The 24,902-nt window shown below is 43.5% G+C and overlaps 1 protein-coding gene across 2 annotated transcripts; it reads right to left on the reverse strand.

Annotated features, from left to right (window-relative positions):
* Positions 1-1,551: 1,551 nt before the first annotated feature.
* On the reverse strand, positions 1,552-22,762 carry NCLN (nicalin). Of its 2 annotated transcripts, none has more exons than XM_069962359.1 (15): positions 22,434-22,762; positions 18,179-18,369; positions 16,390-16,534; positions 15,902-15,996; positions 14,851-14,931; positions 14,630-14,733; positions 8,517-8,605; positions 7,674-7,813; positions 7,183-7,361; positions 6,466-6,553; positions 6,326-6,364; positions 5,994-6,154; positions 4,061-4,114; positions 3,848-3,926; positions 1,552-2,076 (listed from the first exon to the last, which is right to left on the reverse strand). In XM_069962359.1, the coding sequence occupies exons 1-15, from the start codon at positions 22,606-22,608 to the stop codon at positions 2,017-2,019; spliced, it is 1,680 nt and encodes a 559-aa protein (XP_069818460.1). In that variant the 5' UTR covers positions 22,609-22,762; the 3' UTR covers positions 1,552-2,016. The 2 variants fall into 2 exon arrangements, with proteins under 2 accessions (XP_069818460.1, XP_069818459.1); XM_069962358.1 differs by having other exon boundaries at positions 5,994-6,157; positions 22,434-22,761.
* Positions 22,763-24,902: the final 2,140 nt, after the last annotated feature.

A 24,902-nucleotide genomic window follows, 5' to 3' on the forward strand; every position in this document is an offset into this window, starting at 1 on the left:
TTAGTAATGTGTGTTAATTAGTGAATAAAAGTTAAACACCGCACTATCTACAATTTTTTTTTTCTTTTTATCTCCATGCACGTATTATGATCAAGCATCTTTTGTCTTTGACCTTGAAACCCACAAAAAGGACTTTATCCAATATTATCTTACATGGGAAGTTTTGCCTTGTTTTTTGTCTAGGTGGGATTAGCAGTGCCAGCTCTGATTCTGTGCCGTTCAGCATCATTTCATTGTGTTACTGCATTTTTGTGAAGACGCTGCAGTACTGCAATGACTCTCCAACATGAGTAAACATAGCCCTAATTTCACTGCAGACTTTTGCACAGAGAGTGAAGTTGCAGCAGATGCTTCTGTCACTCCTTTAAAAGTTAGAGGCTGGTCAGAGATGGTGAATCACTCAGGGGATTGAGGGATCCAGCCATGGGGATTGAGGGATCCAGCCATGCCTCCTGTGACATCACGCCCTGCCCCCTGTCTGCATCATCAGCATGTGCTCACCAAACACACACAATGTGAGACAGAGGCATGTAATCTCTTGAGGGGGAAGAGCAGAGGGAGCAGGAGACAAAGTGGATTAGCCCATAGGCCAGTTTTCTTCAGTTTCTGGATGTCAATCAGCAACCAGTGTGGTAGAACTGCACAGATATGGTAATGCATTATACAGACACATCTATATGAAACTTTTAATAGGAAAAAAAAAAAAGTTTTCCTTATATGGAGTTCCCCTTTAATTCTCTATTTCAGCTTATACTTTTAGGGTACAAACCCACTTGCCGGATCTGCAGCGAGTCTCCTTGCTGCGTTTTTGCAGCGAGACTCGCTGCAGATCCTGGCCCTATACTTTCAATAGCAGAGAAACTCGCAGCAGGGATGTACATCCCTGCTGTGATTTTGTCTGCAGCCCACCCCATTAACCCCCCGGCCGCCGGACATTATACATTACCGGGTCCCCGTTCCTGCTTGCTTGGGGGCTCCCGGTGTCTTCACGGCCCGCCTGGCCAATCAGTGTGCTGCGGCGGGACAGAGCACTGATGTGCCGGGAGCCGCCGAAGCAAGCAGGCGCCGGGATCAGGTAATGTATATCCTGCATATACATTACCTGATCCCGCTTGCTTCGGCGGCTCCCGGCACGTTCCGCCCGGCCAATCAGTGCGCTGCCCCGCTGCAGCACACTGATTGGCCAGGCGGGCCGTGAAGACACCGGGAGCCCCGAAGCAAGCAGGAACGGGGACCCGGTAATGTATAATGTCTGGCGGCCGGGGGGTTAATGGGGCGGGCTGCAGACAAAATCGCAGCAGGGATGTACATCCCTGCTGCGAGTTTCTCTGCTATTGAAAGTATAGGGCCAGGATCTGCAGCGAGTCTCGCTGCAAAAACGCAGCAAGGAGACTCGCTGCAGATCCGGCAAGTGGGTTTGTACCCTTAAGTAAATTTTAAAAATAGGTCTTTTTTTCAATAGCATTTGGCCTATGTTTCCTTTCACATAATACCTAAAATATGTAGATGATGTAGCTTTACCTATGATGTTATAGATACATATTCACATGATTTGTTTTAAGGTTTTCTTTATTTCCATAATTACTTCATTAGGTCAGTGTTCAGTTTAGACTTTGATCTTTAATTAAATAGTCAAAAAAGGGTGATTCAGTGCATGAATGAAAATAAACCAAAAACAAAAGTAAAAGGCAAAAACAACGGGATAATCCCTGGGATCATAAATACTTAAAATATTTAACCCTCAAAGTTAAATCCTGAGTACCAACAGACAGAAGTCTGTTTCTCCGAGGCAGAAGGGAACATCTGCATCCTGTGATAACCATATTAAACTACCAATCTGTTCTGATAAAAACACTTTTGAAGGCTTCATGTTCAGATCCATGCAAAGGAGTAAAAAGGGTCATCTTGAAGTTCAGTCTCCAGTGCTTAAAAAAAACAAAGAGAATGCTTTTGTGGTAGCAGAACCCCCTTCTCAGGGGTATCAGGATGCCAATGGTCAAGACTTGGAATGTATCTTCACATCTGTTTTGGTTTCAAGGCCACTTTCTGGACTAATTTATAAAGCATGCCAAAGTTCTGTGAAAAGACAAAATTTATCAGATTTCAGGCATGAAAAAGCAAATGCAGGCCAAGAAGTGATATTTCTGAAAATCAGACTATAGTGTAAAGAGACTTGCCAGTAAACAACCATAAAATGTAAATATTGTAGGGGGGAAGAGCAGCAGATCAGTATTTGCGAGTAGAGTATTTTTTTTTTATGTTTTATTGTGTTTATTAAAGAAAGATTAACATTGAGGCCATAATCACACAACGTATGTTTTGTGTAAATCACGGCCATTGTTGCAATTTGCAACAACGGCCGTGATTTACACAAAACATATGTTGTATTGTGAATTAATGTAATCCTGCCGGAGCGTATACACATAGTATACACTCCAGCCGTAATTCCATCAGTCTGCACGAAAAACTGACATGTCAGTTTTCTGCAGCCGCTATTCATTAAATAGCCCCTGCAGAGAACCTGTCAGTTCACACAATGGAGCGTGTGGCTCTGGCCGCATGCTCCAATGTGTGCAGTTGTGAATTCGAATGCGTGTGCACACGGGTGCGCCTGCAACCAAATTCAGCAGAAATGAAGATCGTCCGGCTGGTGCTGAAGTAGCGGTCGGGATGATCTTCAGTAACAAAAGTTCTATCGAGCAAAGGGCCCAAGAAAACAATCAAGTACACAATCACCCTTATAAGAATAAGTTACAGTTATAATGAAGATCTACATTTAGGCTGGGTTCACACTACGTATATTTCAGTCAGTATTGCAAACAAAACCAGGAGTGGATTAAAAACACAGAAAGGCTCTGTTCACACAATGTTGAAATTGAGTGGATGGCCGCCATATAACAGTAAATATCGGCCAATATTTCAATATAACAGCCGTTCTAAAATAACAGCAAATATATGCCATTAAATGGCGGCCATCCAATTTCAACATTGTGTGAACAGATCCTTTCTGTGCTTTTAATCCACTCCTGGTTTTGGTTGCAATACTGACTGAAATATACGTAGTGTGAACCCAGCCTTAAACTGTAACTTTAGTGGGACAGTTTAATTTTTCAGTATTTCAGGTTTCTTTCACACACACTACAGTGGAACCTCAGATTAAGAGTAAGGTATGCAAGCAATTTGAAAGCCATGCTCACATTATTAAGAAATTGTAACTCGGTATATGAGCAAAGTTTTGTAATACAAGCTCCCCCTTGTGCCCGCATCAGGATACTGCATTTACTGTACTGAGTGGAAGGCCTTCACAGAAACAGCTCACCTCTCTTCACCTTCTGTTGCAGATCTACTTGCAGGGGCACTTATGGGGCATCTGTCAAGGCAGGTGTGGGGTGTCCTGTGGAAGTCTCAGCCTGCTCAAGGATCTTATGGTGGTGCGTATGGCGGAAGCTGGCCGGTTCTTCAGGTGACTACCCAACTATACAGCTAACTATACTGCAGCTGCGTAGGTCACTTAACACAGTGCATAGTCCAGGACCCCGATGCAAGCAGCAGCTGCGCAGGTCACCTGACTCCCAGCTGTGCAGAAGGCTCCGAGTTAGGTGACCTGCATAGCCGCTGCTTGCATCGTGTTTCTGGGGTGCATGGAGGAAGTAACCATACAGTAGCTGTTATCCCCTTCTCTGCCATTATTATAATTATTTTAGAGTTGTGGAACAAAAAGTGACTTGGATTATATGCATGTTCCCAAAACGAATTATGCTCGTAATCCAAGCTTCAACTGTGTGCACTACGGTTCAAACAGTACAAAGGTGCACACAGCCAGCAACAAAATAAATACCCCAAGTACCTGAACAGCAAGGTATGCTAGACCGAGGTAAGCTGCAATGCACATTGCCAAAAGGAGGTCAAATATTGCTGGTTTCACTCTGAAAAAAATGGTTAAAGCAAACACAAATGCATTTAGATACTGTAAAAATGTGTTTATAAAAATTAGTTATAGTTAACTATGCAAAAAAAAAATTATTTTATTTACAGTTTCATAGACTAAATTTATACTCACCGATATGCATTCATTGTTTGCTTCAGCTGATCATAAAACACAAATTCTGGGTCTCTAAAAAGGATATATAAATTAAAAATGCTTAAACTGAATTTTCTACCAATAAACAATCAATACAAAAAAAATAAAAAACAACCTGTGTCTGTGGGACAGTTAAAAGGGGTAATTCAGCCTTTAATGCCTTAAAGGAGTCCGCGAAAAATAATAATTTCCCAGGAGGCAGGGAGGAACATAAACAAGCTTTACTTACCTCTCCTCATGCTTCCGCACCACCTCTCCCGGGGGGTTCCTAGATCTCCTTTACCACCAACATCATGACTCAACTGATGGATTGCCCGCTCAGCTAGTGAGGTCAGGTATAATCAGTCAGGTCAAGTATTTTCCCCTGAGTCGTGTCAACATCTGATCTCAGGGGGAAAATAGTCCCGGTGGAGGTCCAGGAGCCTCTAACATGACGCTTCTAGGTGACGGGGAGGAGTGAGTAGCACTTGTTTATTATGTTCTCCCCTGCCCCCTGAGAGATAATTTTCACCAGACTTCTCCTTTGATGCAAAATAAGGTACATGTATGTGATTTTGGTGTTAGAGTATATGAAGGGGACCCAAGTCCTGTGCCCAAGAGCTTCTGGCTGCTTTTAGCCTGCACTTTGGTGATCTCTGTGCCACCACTTAAAGTGACACTGTCACCCTCCTTTTTGTATTCTGACATCTCTACACAGGTGTAAAGGGTAAATTTAGCATTTTTCCTTATTTCAGATCATACGTCATGGTGTTTGTTCAAGTAAAAAGTGTCCTTTTATCAACTGCAGATTGTATTAAGTGGGTGTGGCCTCGCGGCAATAGCGCCACTTAGCCCCGCCCACAATGTGCACCGTTGGGCACGCCCCTTGACGCTTATTGGTTGGCCGACGTAAAGGGGGTGGGGTCTAGACCTTTCAGCCAGCCTGTTCCAATGGCCGGCGTGGGGGCGGGGTCAACTGTGTAGTTGTGGGCGGGGCTAAGTGATGCTAATGCCGCGAGGCCACGCCCACTTAATACAATCTGCAGTTGATAAAAGGACACTTTTTACTTGAACAAACACCATGACGTATGATATGAAATAAGGTATGAAAAACGCTAAATTTACCCTTTACACCTGTGTAGAGATGTCAGAATGCAAAAAGGAGGTGACAGTGTCACTTTAAATATTTCACTGCTGTTGTCAAAGTTGACAGAATGGCCTTACTGCACATCATAATGATGCAGTGGTTCAGATCACCTCCCTAAATCACGATCGTGGGGAGCTAATAAATTGTAATGGGAGCCCGAGGCCTTTGCTAGGCTACTGTTACTCTGTTGATGCAGGCTGTAATGAAAGAATGCAGATCTAACAGATCAATGCAGTAGATAAGTACTGTATTCCGTTGTATGAGCAATTAAACAGTTGCTCATTCAAAAAAAAATATACATACTATTGAGACATTATATTCCTGATCCCACAGGGTCATTGGCATAAACACAAAAAAAATTCCAAAACCCCAAATTGCTTAAATTTGGTATTAAAAATTGAGAAAAAAGGCAGAGGTATGCAAGGAGATATTAATTATAAAAAAATTTTTTTTTTAGTTAATAAAAGCCAAAAGTTGACATCAAGCTGTATTAAAGTGAGCGGGACAACATTGCAGTACCTTGCAATGTCGCTATGAAAAGTATAGTAGCTGCAAGGAGGAGAATTCTGGTCCTTCAAACAGCTAATAGGTAGGAGTACTAGTTGGACCCCAGCCAATCTAATATTGATGGCCTATTCTGAGACCAGGTCTTAATTTTCTTAAGACTGGATAACCCACTGAAAGTACTGTGTATATGTTCATGCAACCTAAAAGCAGAAAGCTGAAAATGTTCCCAATTATCCAAAACATTATTAACCCCTTCTCCCTTCTGCATGCTCCATTTACCTTTTATCAGCCTTGACATGATAAAGTTTGACATCTTTCAGGTATCGGCTCATGTAATATTCTAGAGTGTTGAGTACACTGCTATCTTTATCCACAAGCTGTGCTGCACGAGGCTGGCTGGTAAGCCATTGCATCACAGCTTCTAACTGCTCCTTTTGGACCTGCTGCACAGAAAACACAGAACATTGTATATAAAAAGATATTGAACCATGTTTCCAGGTTTCTAACCAATGGTATAAATGGTCATGGCATCCTCCCCATAATGCTGCAGCATTGCAATTCAATACAAACATTCCCTCTCCATTAACTTAACCTTTGTTTCTCCTGCTTACCATCTGCTGCGTGAAGATTTGTAGGTCAGATGGTGCTCCCTGTAATAAAAAAACAACAATGTCAATACAGACTTCTGGGCAAATAAAGGAGATCAAAGCATAAATAGTGGAAGTTAAAGAAGATTATGTTATAAGTGTACCTTCTCAGTAAGATTATAGATGACACGAGTAAGTGCTTCAGCAAGTAAACGAGTATTGCGGGCTAGCACCTCCGTGTCCACTTTCCAACTAGGGAACAAAGGAATAAAAAGACAATTACACATTGTTATCAGTGTATAAAATCACTGAAGGGCTCCGCAAACAGAATATCAAAATAACTAATATCTAGTAATATTTTTCCACAATCCACAACATTGACTATAGAGGGTGAAATCTGTTGAAAGTCTGTGAGAACATTACATCAAAATTCACAAGTCGGACATGAAGATTTTGTGGCAGACTGTCATTTTGATGTCATTTGAAAAATCCACTAGGGAATAAGTATTTCTGGTACATTGCTATGAATATGGGTATGTTCAGAAAAAGAAACCTTTTTCCACCAGTTCTGCAGCAAAATTTGAAATCCATGGTAGAAAAAAACAGCAAGATAATAAGCCAGCAGATGTAAAAATCATTCACATGGACTGTAATGTGAATCATTCACATGTAATGTAATTTGCTGCAAGATTTCTAGTGTGAAAAAGCTTGCGGTATATGTAATAATATTTGTGTTGCAAGATGGTAAATGTATTTTTTTCCTTATTTCTACGGTAATGCTGTTGAAAATTACGCAACACACAAAATTGCATGTGTTATGCACAATTATTTATGTACATTTATTCTGTTCCGATTTACATAGATTCTTCTACTCAACTAACCTTAGATCCAAAACACTGTTGCGGTGAGCACTGCGGTGCCCATCGAGGTGAGAGACTGTAAAGGATGGAAGCCTGCGGATGGCAAAACGTTCATGCTCCCAAGCTAACGTGTCTTCAGCCAAGTTTATTTTTTTATGAACCATGGAAAACTTTACCTCAGGGAACTGGGTTGAAATAACCTGGATAAGAGAAGGCATATGGTAAAAGGTTTTATCATCATCATCATCTTCTATTTGGTTACTACTGATATTGCTAGATAATGTTTGAACATATACACACTATGGGGGAGATTTATCAAAGGGTGTAAAATTTATACTGGTGCAAACTGCCCACACCAACCAATCACAGCTCAGCTTTCCTTTCAGCACTGCCTAAAGCTGAGCTGTGATTGGTTGCTGTGGGCAGTTTGCACCAGTCTAAATTTTACACCCTTTGATAAATCTCCCCCTATATATTAACCAAAAGCAGTAAGATCTGTCTTTTTCAATTACCATTTCTAGCTCCTTGAGGAAAGCATGTTGTAAAGTCCCTTCTTTGGGAGGCTTAGAGACATGAAGATGCAAAGTGTTACCACTTCCTACTGTATCCAAACACAGCACAAAAGCTACATTATCTTGAAGGAGGCTTGAATCTAACAAAAAAAAAAAAAAACGGAGTCTAAATAAAAATTCATTATGTCACCATGCTAATTCCATTGTAGTTTTCACCCACCCCCCTTACAATCAAAATTGAGCAAAAACAACTGTTTAGGGTGCGTTTTCACGTACATGATCTGCAGCAGATTTGATGGCGCAGATATCAATGTAACTAAATAACTGAACACAGCATCACAAGCCAAAAAGACTGAGGGGGTTTGGGGGGGCCCTTTAGGATCTGGTCCAGTGACAATGGGGCTGCAGGGCCATTCCGTGGCCCCCCTTCTCTGCTTGCGCACGTTTTGCGGGGATTGTGGTCGCTAACCGGCACAGTGATGTTTTTTGGTTAGGGACTCATGTGTTTCAGAAGACCTGCACGTGGTACATGAGGCAATATGGTTTGGCCAAATTATATACTAACTTCTGATGTTGGTTTTAAATGCAGCTGAATAAGCTTTCGTGTCAGCCATGGGTGCGATGTGCAGCCATTTCTGTCCTTTTGGCTTGTGAACACAGCATCAACTCTGCACTATTAAATCTCCTGAGGATCCTGTACATGTGAACGCACCCACAGTTAGTATATTTAAAAAAAAAAAAAAAAGACAGAAAAAAAATAAGGATTTACTAGTCTTGGCAGACTAACCACACCCTTTGTTTTTGTTTTTTCCAGTGTTGCGTCTATTCTACATGCTAGAATACCTGTGTGGTCCAGATGATCCTCTAACCATCTCTTTGTTCCCTGATAATTAAACTTCCCTCCTCCTGATGCGAAAAACAGCAGATTGTAACTGTACATGGGAGAAATGTAAATTTAGGGGAAGGTGACATTAACAAGCAAATATACTGACAGAATATGGCAATAACAGCACATAACATTGCATAGAAAAAAAACTATTGCCAGGAATATGCAGAGAACACTGTACCTAGCACAGCTTGAAGAGGACCTGTAGCCAACACTAACATGTTTCTGTTCCCATTATGGGTTTATAGTTTGCCTGAAAAGGTGGGCATAAACGATTATAAAAATAAGAGGGAAAGTGTCACTGTCATTATAAAGTTCAAAATCAAACAGGGGATGTGTATAATTTTTTTTTAGTTATCAAGCTTTAAAACAAAGCTATACTTGGTTGTATCCAGGTCCAGTCTCCTGAAGGCAGCTTTTTAGTCTGGTTAAAAAAAAAAAAAAATTATAGTCATCTGCACTCACAGAGCAGACTAAAAAGCTGCCTTCAGGAGACTGGACCTGGATATCAAGTAAGTATAGCTTTGTTTCTCTGGGTGGTTAACTAAGTCTACCAGGGACATTACTGGGCATTAACTAGGACTACAAGGGACATCACTGGGGGTTAACTAGTATACCAGTGGCATGACTGGGGGTTAACTCTGGTAATGCCAACCTACGCCACGTCACTGCCGTGCACACTATAACATTGAGTGCATCGGCCGTGTACTGTATGGCCCTCAAATAATTTAATAATGCCCAAATAGCCTCGACAAGAAAAAGGTTCCCCACCCCTGTTTTAACCCCTTAGTGACCGCCATGCTGCCTTTTCACGGCGGCCACTAATGGGCTTTATTCCGATGCGTACGCCTTTTAACGGCGGGCGCATCGGAATAAATTACCACCCCGCGGCGGCTGCAGGACGGGTGATCAGCGGTCAGTGTGACCGCTGACACCCTCGTGTAACTGCCTGTAGCGGAGGATTCTCCGCTCCGGGCAGTTTAACCCGTTAAATGCCGCTGTCAAACCATGACCGCGACATCTAACGGGTCCCGGTGGATCCCGGACGGCGCCGTGGGTCACTTACATGATCGCGATGTCCCGCGGCGCAGTCCGGTCTTCCGATGTCTCCATGGTGACATGGTCCTAATGAAGGTCCCCGGGCTCACCATGGAGATGCCTGATGCTGACAGGGGTGGCCGTGGCTATTGCCAGTCAGCATGAGGTATGATACAATACACTGCAGTACATCAGGTACTGCAATGTATTGTATCAATGATCTAAGTATTTTACACTAGTGTACAGTAATGTACACTAGTGTAAAAGTAAAAAAAAGTGAAAAAAAATGTGCACCAAACACAACGCAGCCCCCCCCAATAATAAAGATGCATTACATTCCCCATACCCAATAAATCGTGATATAAAAGTGATCAAAAACACAAATCATATACATATTTGGTATTGTTACGTCTGTAAAGACCCAATCTATAAAACGATATCAATAATTATATCGCACGACACACGCTGTAAAAAAAAATAATTAAAAAACAGTACCAGAATAGCTGTATTTTATCAATCCACTTTAGAAAATACGTCATAAAAGAGATCAAAAATAAGCCCAAAACCAGCTCTGTCGCGCAAAAGATGAGAACGCTATGGATCTTGCAATGCGGCGACAGTTTTTGTGGGTTTTTGCTAGGAAGATAGTTTCTATTGCGCCAAAGCGGTAATAGTTAAAAAAAAACCTACACAAATGTGGTATCGCCGTAACCGTAGCGACCCAGAGAATACATGTATTATGTTATTAGTGACCGCCGATACGGATTTTTACGGCGATCACTAATGGGCTCTATTCTGCTGCCATCAGCTCTTTATTGCGATGGTGCAGAATAGTGCAGCAGCGCCGGTAATGCCCGCAGCCCCCTCCTCTCAGCTACCGGCAAGTCCCCTCACCGGTGATCACCGTTATTATCAGTATAACGGCGGCCACCCGTAACAGACATTGCCAGCGCAGCTGAACGCTTTCATCTCTTCTCACCATGAATCCACAGTGAGAGGAGATGAGAACATGTCCCCCCTGTCCCCAGAATTAACCCTAGTGACCTGGTCACTGACCCTCCCCTCCCAGGGCGGCCATCTGATCCAAGATGGCCGCCGCCATCACTGTGAACAGACTCACATATGGGGTACCGTTGTACTCAGGAGAACCTGCGTTACATATATTGGGGTGAGTTTTCTCCCCTGTTCCTCGTGAAATTGAGAAATTTCAAACTAAACAAACATGTTATTGGAAAAATTCTATTTTTTCATTTTTACTGTCTTCTTTTGAATACTTTCCTCTAATACCTGTGGGGTCAAAATGGCCACCACACCCCAAGATGTATTCTTTGAGGGGTGCACTTTCCTAAATGGGGTGACTTTTGGAGGGGGGGTTATTCTGCTGACACTACAGGGGCTCTGCAAATGCACCTGGCGCTCAGAAACTTCTTCAGCAAAATCTGAACAGGAAATGCTAATAGGCACTCCTTCCCTTCTGAGCCCCGCTGTGTGCCCATACAGTGGTTTACACCCACATATGGGGTACCATTGTACTCAGGAGAACCTGCGTTACAAAATTTGGTGTGCATTTTCTCTCATGTTTATTGTGAAAATGAGATACTTAATCTTAACAAATATATTATTGGAAAATTTCTATTTTCCATTTTTTTCCGGCCTAATTGTGAATACTTTCCTCCAACCCCTGTAGGGTTAAAATGCTCATTATACCCCTAGATTAATTCTTTAAGGTGTCTAGTTTCCAAAATGGGGTCACTTATGGGGGTTTCCAGTATACAAGCCTCCTAAATCAACTTAAAAAAAGAACTGGTCCCTAAAAAAATCTGTTTTGGAAATTTCTTGCTGATACATTTCTAAGCCCTGTAACACCCTAAAACCGTGAAATATGTTTACGAAATGAAGCCAGAATAAAGAGGACATATTCATAATGTGACTAATTTTTGTCATGTGCCTTTTTTTTTTTAAGAAGCAAAGAATTTCAAAGTTCGTAAAGTGCAAAATTTTCAAATTTTTCATTATATTTTGATATTTTTCACAAAAAACACACAAGACAGTGACCAAATTTTGCCGCTAACATAAAGTACCATATGTTACGAAAAAACAAATCTCAGAATCGCTAGCATACGTTAAAGCATCACTGAGCTATAAGCGCATAAAGTGAGACAGGTCAGATTTTGAAAAATGAGCCTGGTCATTAAGGCCCAAATAGGCTTGGTCCCTAAGGGGTTAAAGCATGATAACAAAAAAATAAATAAATAAAAGGAAATGAAAGCTATAACAACATTGACATTTTAAGCTGACTTACAGCAAGATTGTCTTTGTTGCCCATAGCAATAAAATCTTACTATAAGAAAGCTTGATAAATTTCCATGTTAGTTTTTATAATAGGTAAATATCAGGTAATTGCAGGGATGGGACACACATCACTCACCAGTCCCCTACAGGTTTATTCTGTACCTATGCTGTTATTCTCTACCTATGCTGTGGGAGGGGGAGGAGGGAGATTAGTCGCCAGCAGAGAGCAGAGAACAAAGGATTACACACTGGGAGCTGTGTGAAAGTCGGTATTCAGAGCTCAGAGAGGTCAGTGCTGACTTCAGAGGAGATAGCCCAGTGATGTAGCTGTAAATTAACTCTTTGTTGTCCTGTATTGGTGCCTCATCTCCCACCCCTCCCCTCTCCATAGAAAACCATGAAGACAGGGTGGAGAGCTTCAAACTGCTTTTTCATGATAAAAATGCATTTTACGGCTAATAAACCCAATTACAACGTTTCTTAAAATCGCCTGTACTATTGATTTCTGCAATAAAAGTTCAAAGGACAGTAACACTTTAAAGGGGTATTCTCATCTCAATAAACTGTCTGTACTTAGTGCATTGTAAGTTATGCACTTTTGCAAGTCTTTATAACCTTTATATTCCAGGTCTCAAGATATATTTATTTTCTCTACCCTTTGTCTATGGATTGTTGCCTAGGTTCCCGACCACCCTTCTGCTTTAAAAGCAGTGGAAGGACAGTGACATTAGTCCCAATGTTTAACAATGTTCTGAGATGATCCCCTGTGCTGCCATAACCTCACCTGTGCAGGGCTGTAAAAGGGGATGCAAGCTGTTATCCCAGACTGTAAAAAGCACGCACAGGCACTGGCTGCTGGGCCGTAAAATGAATCAGTATAAAGCTAGTCCACCAACAAAAACAAAAAGTGTAAGCGGGCCAGGCGAAGCAGCGCAGGAAAAACCTGCAGTTGAGAATAACCATTTAAGCCATTTTCTAGCTTAACCCCTTAGCGTCCCATGACATACCTGGTGCGTCATGGTGCCGCAGGGAGTGTTCAGAGCGGGGTCCCGCCAGGACCCCGCTCTGAACGGCACTGCTTCCGGCTGCAATCTGCAGCCGGGCAATGCCTCTATTGGCCGGCGTGGGTCCCGTTGCCGTGCCAGCTAATTAAGCATTTCAATGCAGCTGTCAAACCTGACAGCTGCACTGAAATGCTTTACACTTCATATCCCTGGTGTCTAGTGGGGCGGATTCCGCTCGGCAATAGATTGCTGTGGCCAGCAGCAGGCCAAAGCAATCTGTGACCGATGTATTCGATCTTTGCTGTGTATATACACAGCATTGATCTCTATGAAAGATCAGTGCTGTGTATATACAAGTCCCCCAGGGGGACTTCTAGTTTATGTTGAAAAAAAAAAAAAAAAAAAAAAAAAAAGGAAAAAAGTGTTATTAATAAAAAATCCCCTCCCCTAATAAAAGTCCAAATCACCCCCCTTTTCCCATTTTATAAATATAAATTAATAAATAAACAAGTAAATAAACATATTTGGTATCGCCACGCACGTAATCGCCCATACGATTAATCACATTACTGATCTCGCACGGTAAACGGCGTCAGCACAAAAAAAACATTTTTGGTGCGCATTTTTGGTGCGCATTTTTGGTCGCATCAAATCCCGAAAAAATTTAATAAAAAGTGATCAAAAAGTCGTACATGCGCAATTAAGGTACCGATAGAAAGTAAACATCATGGTGCAAAAAATGACACCTCACAAAGCCCCATAGACCAAAGGATAAAAGCGCTATAAGCCTGGGAATGGAGCGATTTTAAGGAACATATATTTGTTAACAATGGTTTGAATTTTTTACAGGCCATCAGATACAATAAAAGTTATACATGTTACATATCGTTGTAATCGTAACAACTTGAGGTACATGCATAACAAGTCAGTTTTACCATAGGGCGAACGGCATAAATGCAAAACTCCCCGAAATCAAAACAAATTAGTTTTTTTTTTTCAATTTGACAGCGTAAATTATTTTTTTCCGGTTTCGCAGCATATTTTATGGAAAGATAATGCCTGTCATTGCAAAGTACAATTGGTTTCTCAAAAAATAAGTGCTCATATAAGTCTCTAGGTGAAAAAATGCAAGCGCTATTGACTTTAAGGGTGCCTTCACACCTACCGACTTGCAGCGCTAATAACGCTGCGAGTCGGCTAGGTCTTGGCAGATCACTGTCAGTACGTACACACAGCGGTCTGAATGACCGTTGCGTGTATGTAAATCTGCCGGCCGCTTAACCCCTTCTGATGCCGCCCGCCTCCCGCTAAGCTCTGTATACATACCTCCTCGCTCCACGGGGTCCCGGTGTCCTGCTCTCGCGCCTGGCCAATCAGTGTGTTGCCCTGCCGCAGCCACTGATTGGCCATGTGGGAGAGCAGGACGCCGGGACCCCGTGGAGCAAGGCGGTATGTATACAGAGCGGAGTGGGAGGCGGGCGGCATCAGAAGGGCTTAAGCGGCCGGCAGCTTTACATACACGTCGGACCGCTGTGTTTATGTACTGACAGTGATCTGCCAGGACCTAGCCGACTCGGTAGGTGTGAAGGCACCCTTAAACATAAAATGGAAAAAGCAAAAGCGCAAAAACGAAAATTGGCTTTGACCTTAAGGGGTTAAACACACACACACACACACACCACCAAGCTGTAAGGCTGGTAAAACAGGGTAAAAGTTTCTGGGTGTGGGCCCCTCACCTGGCATGTGTTCGTTTGTAGGTGTACAGCCGAGAGAAAAGGCGTGCCAGCTCCAGAAGGATTGCAACACCACTACCATTAGAATCAGCACCATAAGACAGCCACTAGAAAAAAATAAGATATCTATAAAACTGACTTTAGAAGTTGACATGATGATATGATTAACAACTCATATAATTATAATATAAATATAAAGTGTTTAGATTTAATGTGTCACTTACTGGAGCAACTCCAAAAGCATCATAGTGCGCAACAATAGCAATGGTTGGAAGGTCTTCTGAACCAAGACCTGCCAAACGTCCCTGAATAAACAAAAATAATATATTAGGAAAATTGATGTTACCTACAAAAAAAAGGGGTAAACTCTGAAAGGGGTGATGTTCGTGCCACTCTTCTTCGGTTGCCTGGAAAACCTGGATCCAGACCTGGGAAACTGGAGAAGTGTCCCAGGACTGAATTCAGTTTTTTCAGGCACCTGGAGCAGAGCGACACAGAGTTCAAAGGAAGCAGGCTGAAAAGCTGATGGCTGAACCTAGCAAGGCGATTCAGTAGTACTGTAAATCTGCTCAAAATTACCACATTCCTGATCTTGCAGAGTAAACAGTGGGTATTGGTATCTGTGTTGTTGTTTTTTATACTTCATGACATCATTAGGCTCCATCAAACCAAAATTATAGACATAACCTCTGGACAGAAATCTAATAAAAAATAATGCTGCTCCTTAATGTACACTCAAGGTAGCTTTTCCTGAAAAGTTTCCCTAAATAACATCTATGCTTTAAATATTTGCACACATCTTAGCTCTGGTCGGGAGCAGCTGCATCTTTTTCTATGTTTGCTTACCCATCAAGTGGCATTGATTTAGCTCGTATTACTACAATGAGGTATTGTTGTGTTTCCACAGCAAAAACTTTTTTTACAGAATAAGGCTGGGTTCACACTGCATTTTTGCAGTCCGTTTAATAGATGCAATTGTGTGCAATCCGTTTGGATCCGAATTTCCATTGACTCCCATATAAAAAAACTGATCAAAACGGATGTGTTTTTTTTCTTGGTGGTTAAGCATGTTTTGTGTATGTTAAAAGTAACCAGTAAAAAAACGGATGCATTAAACAGACGTCAAAAATGCAGTGTGAACCCAGTATCCACATCTTAACTAATTTAGTTAAACTCCTTCTCCTGATATGCTTCAGCAAAAGAGAGATTGTACGTATCTTATACGATAATATATAAGAATATGTATACTATAGCAATCTCTTAACACACACTCACCTCCACACTGGTTACCAGCCAATCACTGATAGCCTTACTCTGAGCTCCACTGGTCACCATCTGGAAGCCATTTGCAGTAGCAGTGTGAAGAAGCACTACATGGGCACAAATGGCTTAGTCGGTGAATAACATATTGTACAGCAAGTATGCATAGTAAACAAACACCCTTAGGCTTCGTTCCCACTGAGCAAAACTAGCGGAATTCCGCGGCGGACAATGCCGTTAGCCTCCCTCTCATAATGGGAGTCTATGGGAGGCACGCGCTCCTGCTTTGTCCGCACTGAAGAATGAACATGTTCATTCTTCAGCGCGGACAAAGCAGGAGTGCGTGCCTCCCATAGACTCCCATTATGAGAGGGAGGCTAACGGCATTCCGCGGCGGACAATTCCGCCGCGGAATTCCGCTAGTTTTGCTTAGTGGGAACAAAGCCTTAGCTGTGAGATCTGTTCAGAAAAGCTAGCTTTAAAAAAATAAATAAATAACTCACCTTCAGCAGCAGAAGAGGTGCCCTGGTTAGCAGAGGCTGAAAGAGTCTGTTCATATATAGACAGAAGTTCTGAATCCTCCACAGCAAAGTAAACAGGAACCTGAGTCTCCATTGAAAGCATTTCAGGCTCTATGTCCATAAACTGCTATAAATAAAAAACAGAAGCCAAATTAGTGTTAGATGCTATATTGCGGTTTCCTATGACTGCTGTTCATCATTTTACCTACTACTAAGACTACTAAGAATCTAATTCCATAAGACTGCCAAAACTTAACATGCTACAGGGACCTGTGAAAAGTTTAGATCAGTTGGGGGGGGTCACTCCTGAGACCCCCACCGATCAGGAGAAAGCACGGTAGCACATTTAACTCCCTGGCCCACGGTTCTCTTAACCCTTAGAAGACCCTGGGCATATCCGTATGTCCTTATTTCTTATATAGCTATGAAGTAAGCTCAGGAGCTCACTTCATAGCGGGCCGGGCCAATTTGCTATCCGCAGCCGGGCCCTCACCCTTACTGGCACGGTGCAGCGATCACACTGCAGCCTGTCATTAACCAGCTCCTGTCACTTACCGATCAAGGCCCACACAGTGTGACTGCCGGGGTCCCGAACGCTTCCGCAGACTGCTGGAGGAGATCTGCTTACCTCCATGCGGTCCAATTGGCATTCTGCTTATAGAGTCTGTCACAGGCAGGCTCTATGTGCAGAACGCCGACAATACTGATAAATTTATCCTATCCTATCCTATGAGTAAACTAGTAACCATTTCTGGACCAGTCCAGATAAAGCCTTAAGGACTAAAGGCTATTTTTAAAATCTGACCTGTCTGACTTTATGTGGCTATAACTCTGTGATGCTATAGTGTATCAATGCGATTTTGAAACAGTTTTTCCGTGATATGTTGTACTTTAAGCTAGTGATAAATTTTTACCTATATCCGTAAAATTTTCTTGGGAAAAATACCCACATTTCATTAAAAAAAAAGACAACATTTGCATTTTTTCTAGCTTGGAATTTTGGGCAGTCACCGTGCGGAATTGGAACAAGGATGTAATGATACATCCATAAGCAGTAATGCACCACAAAAATGGAGGTATAGTTCCATCCTTGGTCAGGAATGAATTAAGTCTCATGCACAAAGACATGGGACAAGGAGAACAACTGTTGTGCTCCACAGTAACAATGCTCAAAACCAGACAAAGGCTATGCACTGCTGTACTTGCTTTGTGTTCATAGGAGTAGATTTATCAAAGGGTGTAAAATATAGACTGGTTTAAACTGGTCACAGCAACCAATCACAGTTCAGTTTTCATTTTACCAGAGCTGAAAGCTGAGCTGTGATTGGTTGCTGTGGGCAGTTTACACCAGTCTATATTTTAAACAATTTGATAAATCTCCCCCTTTAAAGTCTTATCGTAACACTACCACAACACCAAATCAGTCAGTCTTGTCTTAGATGGTAAAGAAAATGTCTTTTACATGTGAATAATACTAGACAAAAGGGAACAAAATGCAAAATGAACTATAGCTCTGAGTAAAGAAATGTCTGTTCTGTGTAAAGTCCAGATATACTGTACTGTGTCAACCCAGTCACAAAATAATCATAACTTACTTGAAGCACGTTTATTATATTACACAGGAGAATACAGTGCATATAATGGGTCTTAACAATTGGAATGGATTGTCTAAAGCTAGACGCGTGTCTACTCCAAATCATATTTTATGCTATATAGAACAAACTCTATTGAGGTCAACTAAAACTATAAAATCTAAAATTAGATTTCCAACCTGTACAATATCTTGTGGAAGAGCTGTCATGTCACGTGGCAGGATTATCACTACAGCACCTGCTGACTGGCGCAGCGCTTTTTGATACTGCTGAAAAGAGAAATCTGCTAAGCGCATGAGAACACATCTCCGGCTCAGTACATCTGCTTCCACTGTACGAGCCTCTGTGTTAAGAACCGAATTGCGGGTACCTGCACAAAACAAATGTTACAAGACTGTTAGGGAAAAGCATAGTTTTTGTTTATATACCTAAACATCACAGGAAATAAACAGTAAATGGAAAAGATAAATTTTGCCCTTTTAAAGCCAGGGAAAAGGTGACTGTGGAGTGGGTACTATATTGTGTCAGCCATATCAGGGCAAAACCACGCCAACATTGTAGCCATTGGCAACAACATGCAGGAGTTTTCACTGCTGCTACATTCTTGGGAGTGGATTTTCATTTGGCTGCAAGAATGTAGCCAATGCCTTCTTAAGGCGTTGGCTGTAGGGCTTTAAAAAGCTAATACTTTACCTGTCTGCGCTCCCGCCAGCTTCTCCAGCTCCTGGGTCACTGACGGCATACTCAGTCAATTAGTGCGCTGTCCGCTGCAGCCAGTGATTGGCTGAGCGGGAATTAGCCTGGCAGCTAATTAGATAAGAAGGCAGTGGCTATATTTTTGCAACGGAATGAAAATCCGCTACAAGAATGCAGACCCATAGGCCATGACAGTATTGAGTATCTCAGTGGATTTTGTGGCAAAACTCACAGCGTGATATCCGATTCGATATGTGTAAATCTACCCTTAGAGTACAAACACACACACCGTATACGCAGCGTATTTACTGCTGCGATACGCAGCAGATTAGATCTAAATAACTGAACACAGCATCAAATCTGCTGCAGATCTGCTGCGTATACGGTGTGTTTGTACCCTCAAAAGGTTTGCTCACACAAAAAAAAAAAATATTCTTTCCAATCAACTGGTGCCAGAGATTTGTAATTTACTTCTATTAAAAAAAAATCTCAAGTCTTCCAGTACTTATCAGCTACTGTATGTCCTGCAGGAAGTGGTGTTTTTTTGTACAGTCTGACACAGTGCTCTCTGCTGCCACCTCTGTCCTTTTCAGGAACAGCACAGAGCAGTGGCAAATGCCCATAGAAACCTCTTCTGCTCTCCAGACTGGAAAGAACACCACTTCCCGCAGAACATGCAGCAGCTGATAAGTACTGGAATTTGAAGCGGAATCCACCCCCCTTAATTTCTGCTTGAAATGCTGCCAGTAAAATATGAACAGAGCAATGTCCCATTGTATTCAATGGGATTTCTGCTCAGTCGTTCACAAAGCAGAATTTTCTGCCACGGATCAGCTTACCACCCAAAGGGAGCGTTCACACTGAGGAATCCACACAGAGAAGTTCTAGCGGATTCCGCCACTCGCATCTCTGCCCCTCCCATAGACTCCATTCTATGGTCTGGTGTATTCCATTGTCCGCCAAAAGAATGGATATGTCAATTCTTAGGGCCCTATTCCACCGGACGATTATCGTTCAGATTATCGTTAAATCGTTCGAATCTAAACGATAATCGCTCGGTTGAAATGCAGTTAACGATTAACGACCGAACGAGAAATCGTTGATCGCTTTATAAGACCTGGACCTATTTTTATCGTTGCTCGTTCGCATTGAATAAGACCATGTTCGGTCGTTCGCAATAGATACAAACGCAATAGCGAATAAATAGTGAAGAAAAACGATCGCAATTACGATCATAAGTAATGATTATCGTTCCATGGAAATGAGTGAACGTTTTCAGGTCTTTCGCAATAGCGGTCGTTTGAGATCGTTAATCGTTAACGATTATGCAAACGATAATCGTCCGGTGGAATAGGGCCCTTAGAGTGGGTTCATACTGAGGAATTCTCGTGGATAATAAACGCGGAGTTCCGTCGGCTGTCCACGCGCCTTTCCGCCGGCTCCATAGACACCATTTTATGGGACGGCGTATTCCGCTATCCACCGAAAGAAGTGACAGTAAAACCGGTGGAATTCCATGGCGGAGCTGTCTGCTGCAGAATTCTGTCAATTTTACTCTGTGTAAACTGGCCTTTACTGGGGAACTATCAGCAAGTTAAACGAATGTAACCAGCTGATAGCCCCCTATTGGGCATGGGATGTGGAAGAGACAGGTATGCGTCTTACCTTCCAGTCCGGAGCACTGCCCTGCAGCCATCCTTCTAATAATATTCAATAGAGTGGACAGGATAGTGCTCCAGAGCGAGGATTACACTGCTGATAGTTCCCCTTTAAGATTTTTAATAGAAGTAAATTACAAGTCTCTGGCACTAGTTGATTTGAAAGAAAAAATGTTTTGGTGAACTACCCCTTTAAAATAAAATAGCGTCAGGCTAGATAGACCAAGTGGTCTTTTCTCTTGATAACCTTGCTGGGTTAGGGTGGTATTACATGGGCCGAGCAGGGCCCGATAATACCTGTAAACGAGCGCCGATCTGCTAGTTTGTCGCTCGTTTACTGGGCCTATTACACGGCCCGATAATCGTTTGACAAGAGCTGCAAGGACATTGTTACCGACGTCCTTGCAGCCCTTGCTAAACTGGCATACATTACCCATCCACGTTCCAGGGCTGCTCCTGCCGTCCGCTTCTCCCGGGGTCCCGCGCGCACTCTAGTTTCACACTGGCCTGTCAGCTGATAGGGCGCTCAGCCAATCACAGGCCAGTGTGAAGCTAGAGCGCACGCGGGACCCCGGGAGCAGCGGACGGCAGGAGCAGCCCTGGAACGTGGATGGGTAATGTATATCGTTAGTCGCCGGCCACGCACCGCTAGTACACTTAGCGGTGCGCGGTCGGTTTCCGACAAAAATAGGGTCTAACGTATATCAACGATCAGCCGATGATCGTTGTCATCGGCTGATCGTTGCATTTATTACACGGCGCGATAATCGGCTGAATCGGGCCAATTCGGCCGATTATCGTTCCGTGTAAGGGCTCGTTCACACAAAGCAAAAGCAGCTGAATTTCTGCGCTGAATCAGCGCTGAAATTTCAGCCGTTAAAATAGGTGCAGAGCTAATTTCCATTGTGTTGAATGGAAATTCTGCTCTGCAGTTCACACGGTGGAATTTCCGCACTGAACTAATCCGCTTTCCGCCAGAAGAATGAAAATGTTCATTCTTCCACTAGCGGAAGCCTATACAAACCAATGGGGCTTTGATTTTCTGTTTCAGCGCGGAATACAAACGTAATACAAGCGGAAATTAAGCGCTGAATCAGCGCGGAAATGGGGAAAAAGGGGGGGGGGAGGTGGATTCTAGTATATATTCTGGTATAGTCTAGTTTACTCGCCAAATACTCGCTGAATTTCAGCGCTGAATGCATGCGGATTCAGCGCGGATTCCTCGAGTATTCCGCGCTGAATTTGTCAAGAGCTGATTACGAGCTGAACACTTTCCTAGTGGAATACGCAGGGATTCTGCTTACATTCTGCTTATATTCTGCTCGGAATTCAGCGTCAGTTGATTTCAGGCGGAAATATTTCCTCGCGTAATCCGCCCCTTATGCTCTGTGTGAAGGTAGCCTAATAGTACCCTTAGAGTAATGACCAGTCAGTAAATCTATGTCTCTGTTACAGACCTGGGGGGTAAATGTGACTCCTTGGGGGGGGGGGGGGGGGGGGAGTGAAGCACCAAGCTGGTGTAGAAAGTCTTATGATGCCTTGCTCTGTACTTGGGGAGTAAGAATTCTGATTCTTATCATTTCTAGTGATATTTCAAGACTCCTGAAGAGCACTGACCTAACAGGACTGGACCTCCAATAGGTGGCACCAGAGGGCTCACGCTCTTCCTTCTGGAGGAGAGCTACATTAAACTGACTACAGTGGTCTAAAAGACAGCGGAATCCCCATCTTATTCATAGAGATCCCTACACAGCCGACTGGGAGCTGTCTGTGTATAGAGAGAATAGACAGAAGCTGCCAGCTCCTTATACTACCACCCCTCCTGATGGGTGATACCCCAGCACCCAGATTAATGTGGCCCCTCCTCGCCGGTAACGCCCCTTCCCTATGGGTGACACCCCTGTCCATCAGCCCCTGTCTCCTCGCTGCCGGATAAGTAGGTTATCACCTGCTGCTTCCCCTACATGACTGGTACTATGGCTTATGCAGGACTCCTGTCTGAATTCACACTGTGCAGTGTACACCACACAAGCATGCTCCTTAGAAGAGAGCACATGACAGGGCGGCGCCCACCACTGACCGTAGCTCTGGCCCTGGAGGTCGTACTGCTGCATGCGGTACACGGTGAACTCATGGGCGGCCTCGGCCTGCAGGGGAGACACGAGGAGCAGCACGGCCGGGATGAAGACGATGAACGTGAGAGGAAAAGACGCCTTCAGCATGTTATCGAACACCTCGCCAGCTTCTTCCAGCATCCTGCCGCTCCGTGCAGCGCTCTAATCGGCGGTAATGGGGGAGACGGACCGGGAACTACCGCTACGGCAGAGCCACTAATGCCTACAGCTTCCTCAGCAGCTGGGGACCAGCAGGCACTATGCGGACGCCTATCAGTGGGGCCTACCGGTGCGACACGGAGAGCCAATCACGTAGCGACAGGCGGTCCACGGACACCCCAATCAGGGCCCTTGCACACAGGTCATGAGGGAGGACAGTAGAGGGCGTGCGGGCGGAGTCAGGCCAGAGGCTGGACGCGTCGTCTCCCCGCCGTGTAGTGAGGGGGTTGTGTCTAAAGTCCATGAGCCGTAAGGACCTGGTCCTTATGAAGCATGGAAAATAGCCCCCTCAGTGTGAGCTGGCTATTTCCCATGAGTGGTAAGGACCTTTTTGCCCCCTAGTGGTCATGTCCTGAACAGTCATACAACTTAGCCTGCTCACACTGATGTGGCTAAAGTCCATGAGCCATAAGGACCAGGTCCTCAGCAGTCATGGAGAATAGCCGACTCACTGTGGTCCTCAGCAGTCATGGAGAATAGCCGGCTCACTGTGGTCCTCAGCAGTCATGGAGAATAGCCGGCTCACTGTGGTCCTCAGCAGTCATGGAGAATAGCCGGCTCACTGTGGTCCTCAGATAATTACCGCACCACATCGCACATGACTAGCGTAATATCGTGCAATAAATATACTCCTATCTATACTGATTGTGCATCAAGGGTTTCACTGCTCAGGTCCTTATCACTCATAGGATTTAGCTTCCTCATATACAGTTGGCTATTCTCCATGCCTGATAAGGACCTTTTCCATCTCCTATACACTGAGAGGGTTCATATTGCTCAGGTCCTTATCACTCATGGGATTTAGCTTCCTCACATACAGTTGGCTATTCTCCATGCCTGATAAGGACCTTTTCCATCTCTTATGGACTGAGAGGGTTCATACTGCTCAGGTCCTTATCACTCATAGGATTTAGCCCCATCACGTACAGTTGGATATTCTCCATGCCTGATAAGGACCTTTTCCATCTCCTATACGCTGAGAGGGTTCATACTGCTCAGGTCCTTATCACTCATGGGATTTAGTGTCCTCACATACAGTTGGCTATCCTCCATGCCTGATAAGGACCTTTTCCATCTCCTATACATGTAATGGTTTCATACAGCTCAGGTCCTTATCACTCATGGGATTTAGCTTCCTCACATACAGTTGGCTATTCTCCATGCCTGATAAGGACCTTTTCCATCTCCTATACATTGTAAGGGTTTCATACAGCTCAGGTCCTTATCACTCATGGGATTTAGCTTCCCCACACAGAATTGACTATTCTCCATGCTTGATAAGGACCTTTTCCATCTCCTATACACTGAGAGGGTTCATACTGCTCAGGTCCTTATCACTCATGGGATTTAGCCACCTCACATAGAATTGGCTATTCTCCATGCCTGATAAGGACCTTTTCCATCTCCTATTCATGTAAGGGTTTCGTACTGCTCAGGTCCTTATCGCTCATGGGATTTAGCTGCCTCACATAGAATTGGCTATTCTCCATGCCTGATAAGGACCTTTTCTATCTCCTATACACTGAGAGGGTTCATACTGCTCAGGTCCTTATCACTCATGGGATTTAGCCGCCTCACATAGAATTGGCTATTCTCCATGCCTGATAAGGACCTTTTCCATCTCTTATGGACTGAGAGGGTTCATACTGCTCAGGTCCTTATCACTCTTGGGCTTTAGTGTACTCACATACAGTTGGCTATTCTCCATGCCTGATAAGGACCTTTTCCATCTCCTATACATGTAAGGGTTTCGTACTGCTCAGGTCCTTATCACTCATGGGATTTAGCTTCCTCACATACAGTTGGCTATTCTCCATGCCTGATAAGGACCTTTTCCATCTCCTATACATGTAAGGGTTTCGTACTGCTCAGGTCCTTATCGCTCATGGGATTTAGCTGCCTCACATACAGTTGGCTATTCTCCATGCCTGATAAGGACCTTTTCCATCTCCTATACATGTAAGGGTTTCGTATTGCTCAGGTCCTTATCGCTCATGGGATTTAGCTGCCTCACATACAGTTGGCTATTCTCCATGCCTGATAAGGACCTTTTCCATTTCCTATACAATTTAAGGGTTTCGTACTGCTCAGGTCCTTATCACTCATGGGATTTAGCTTCCTCACATACAATTGGATATTCTCCATGCCTGATAAGGACCTTTTCCATCTCTTATGGACTGAGAGGGTTTATACTGCTCAGGTCCTTATCACTCTTG

The sequence above is a fragment of the Dendropsophus ebraccatus genome, chromosome 3, assembly GCF_027789765.1.
Source record: "Dendropsophus ebraccatus isolate aDenEbr1 chromosome 3, aDenEbr1.pat, whole genome shotgun sequence".
In the NCBI taxonomy this organism is placed as follows: Eukaryota; Metazoa; Chordata; class Amphibia; order Anura; family Hylidae; genus Dendropsophus; species Dendropsophus ebraccatus.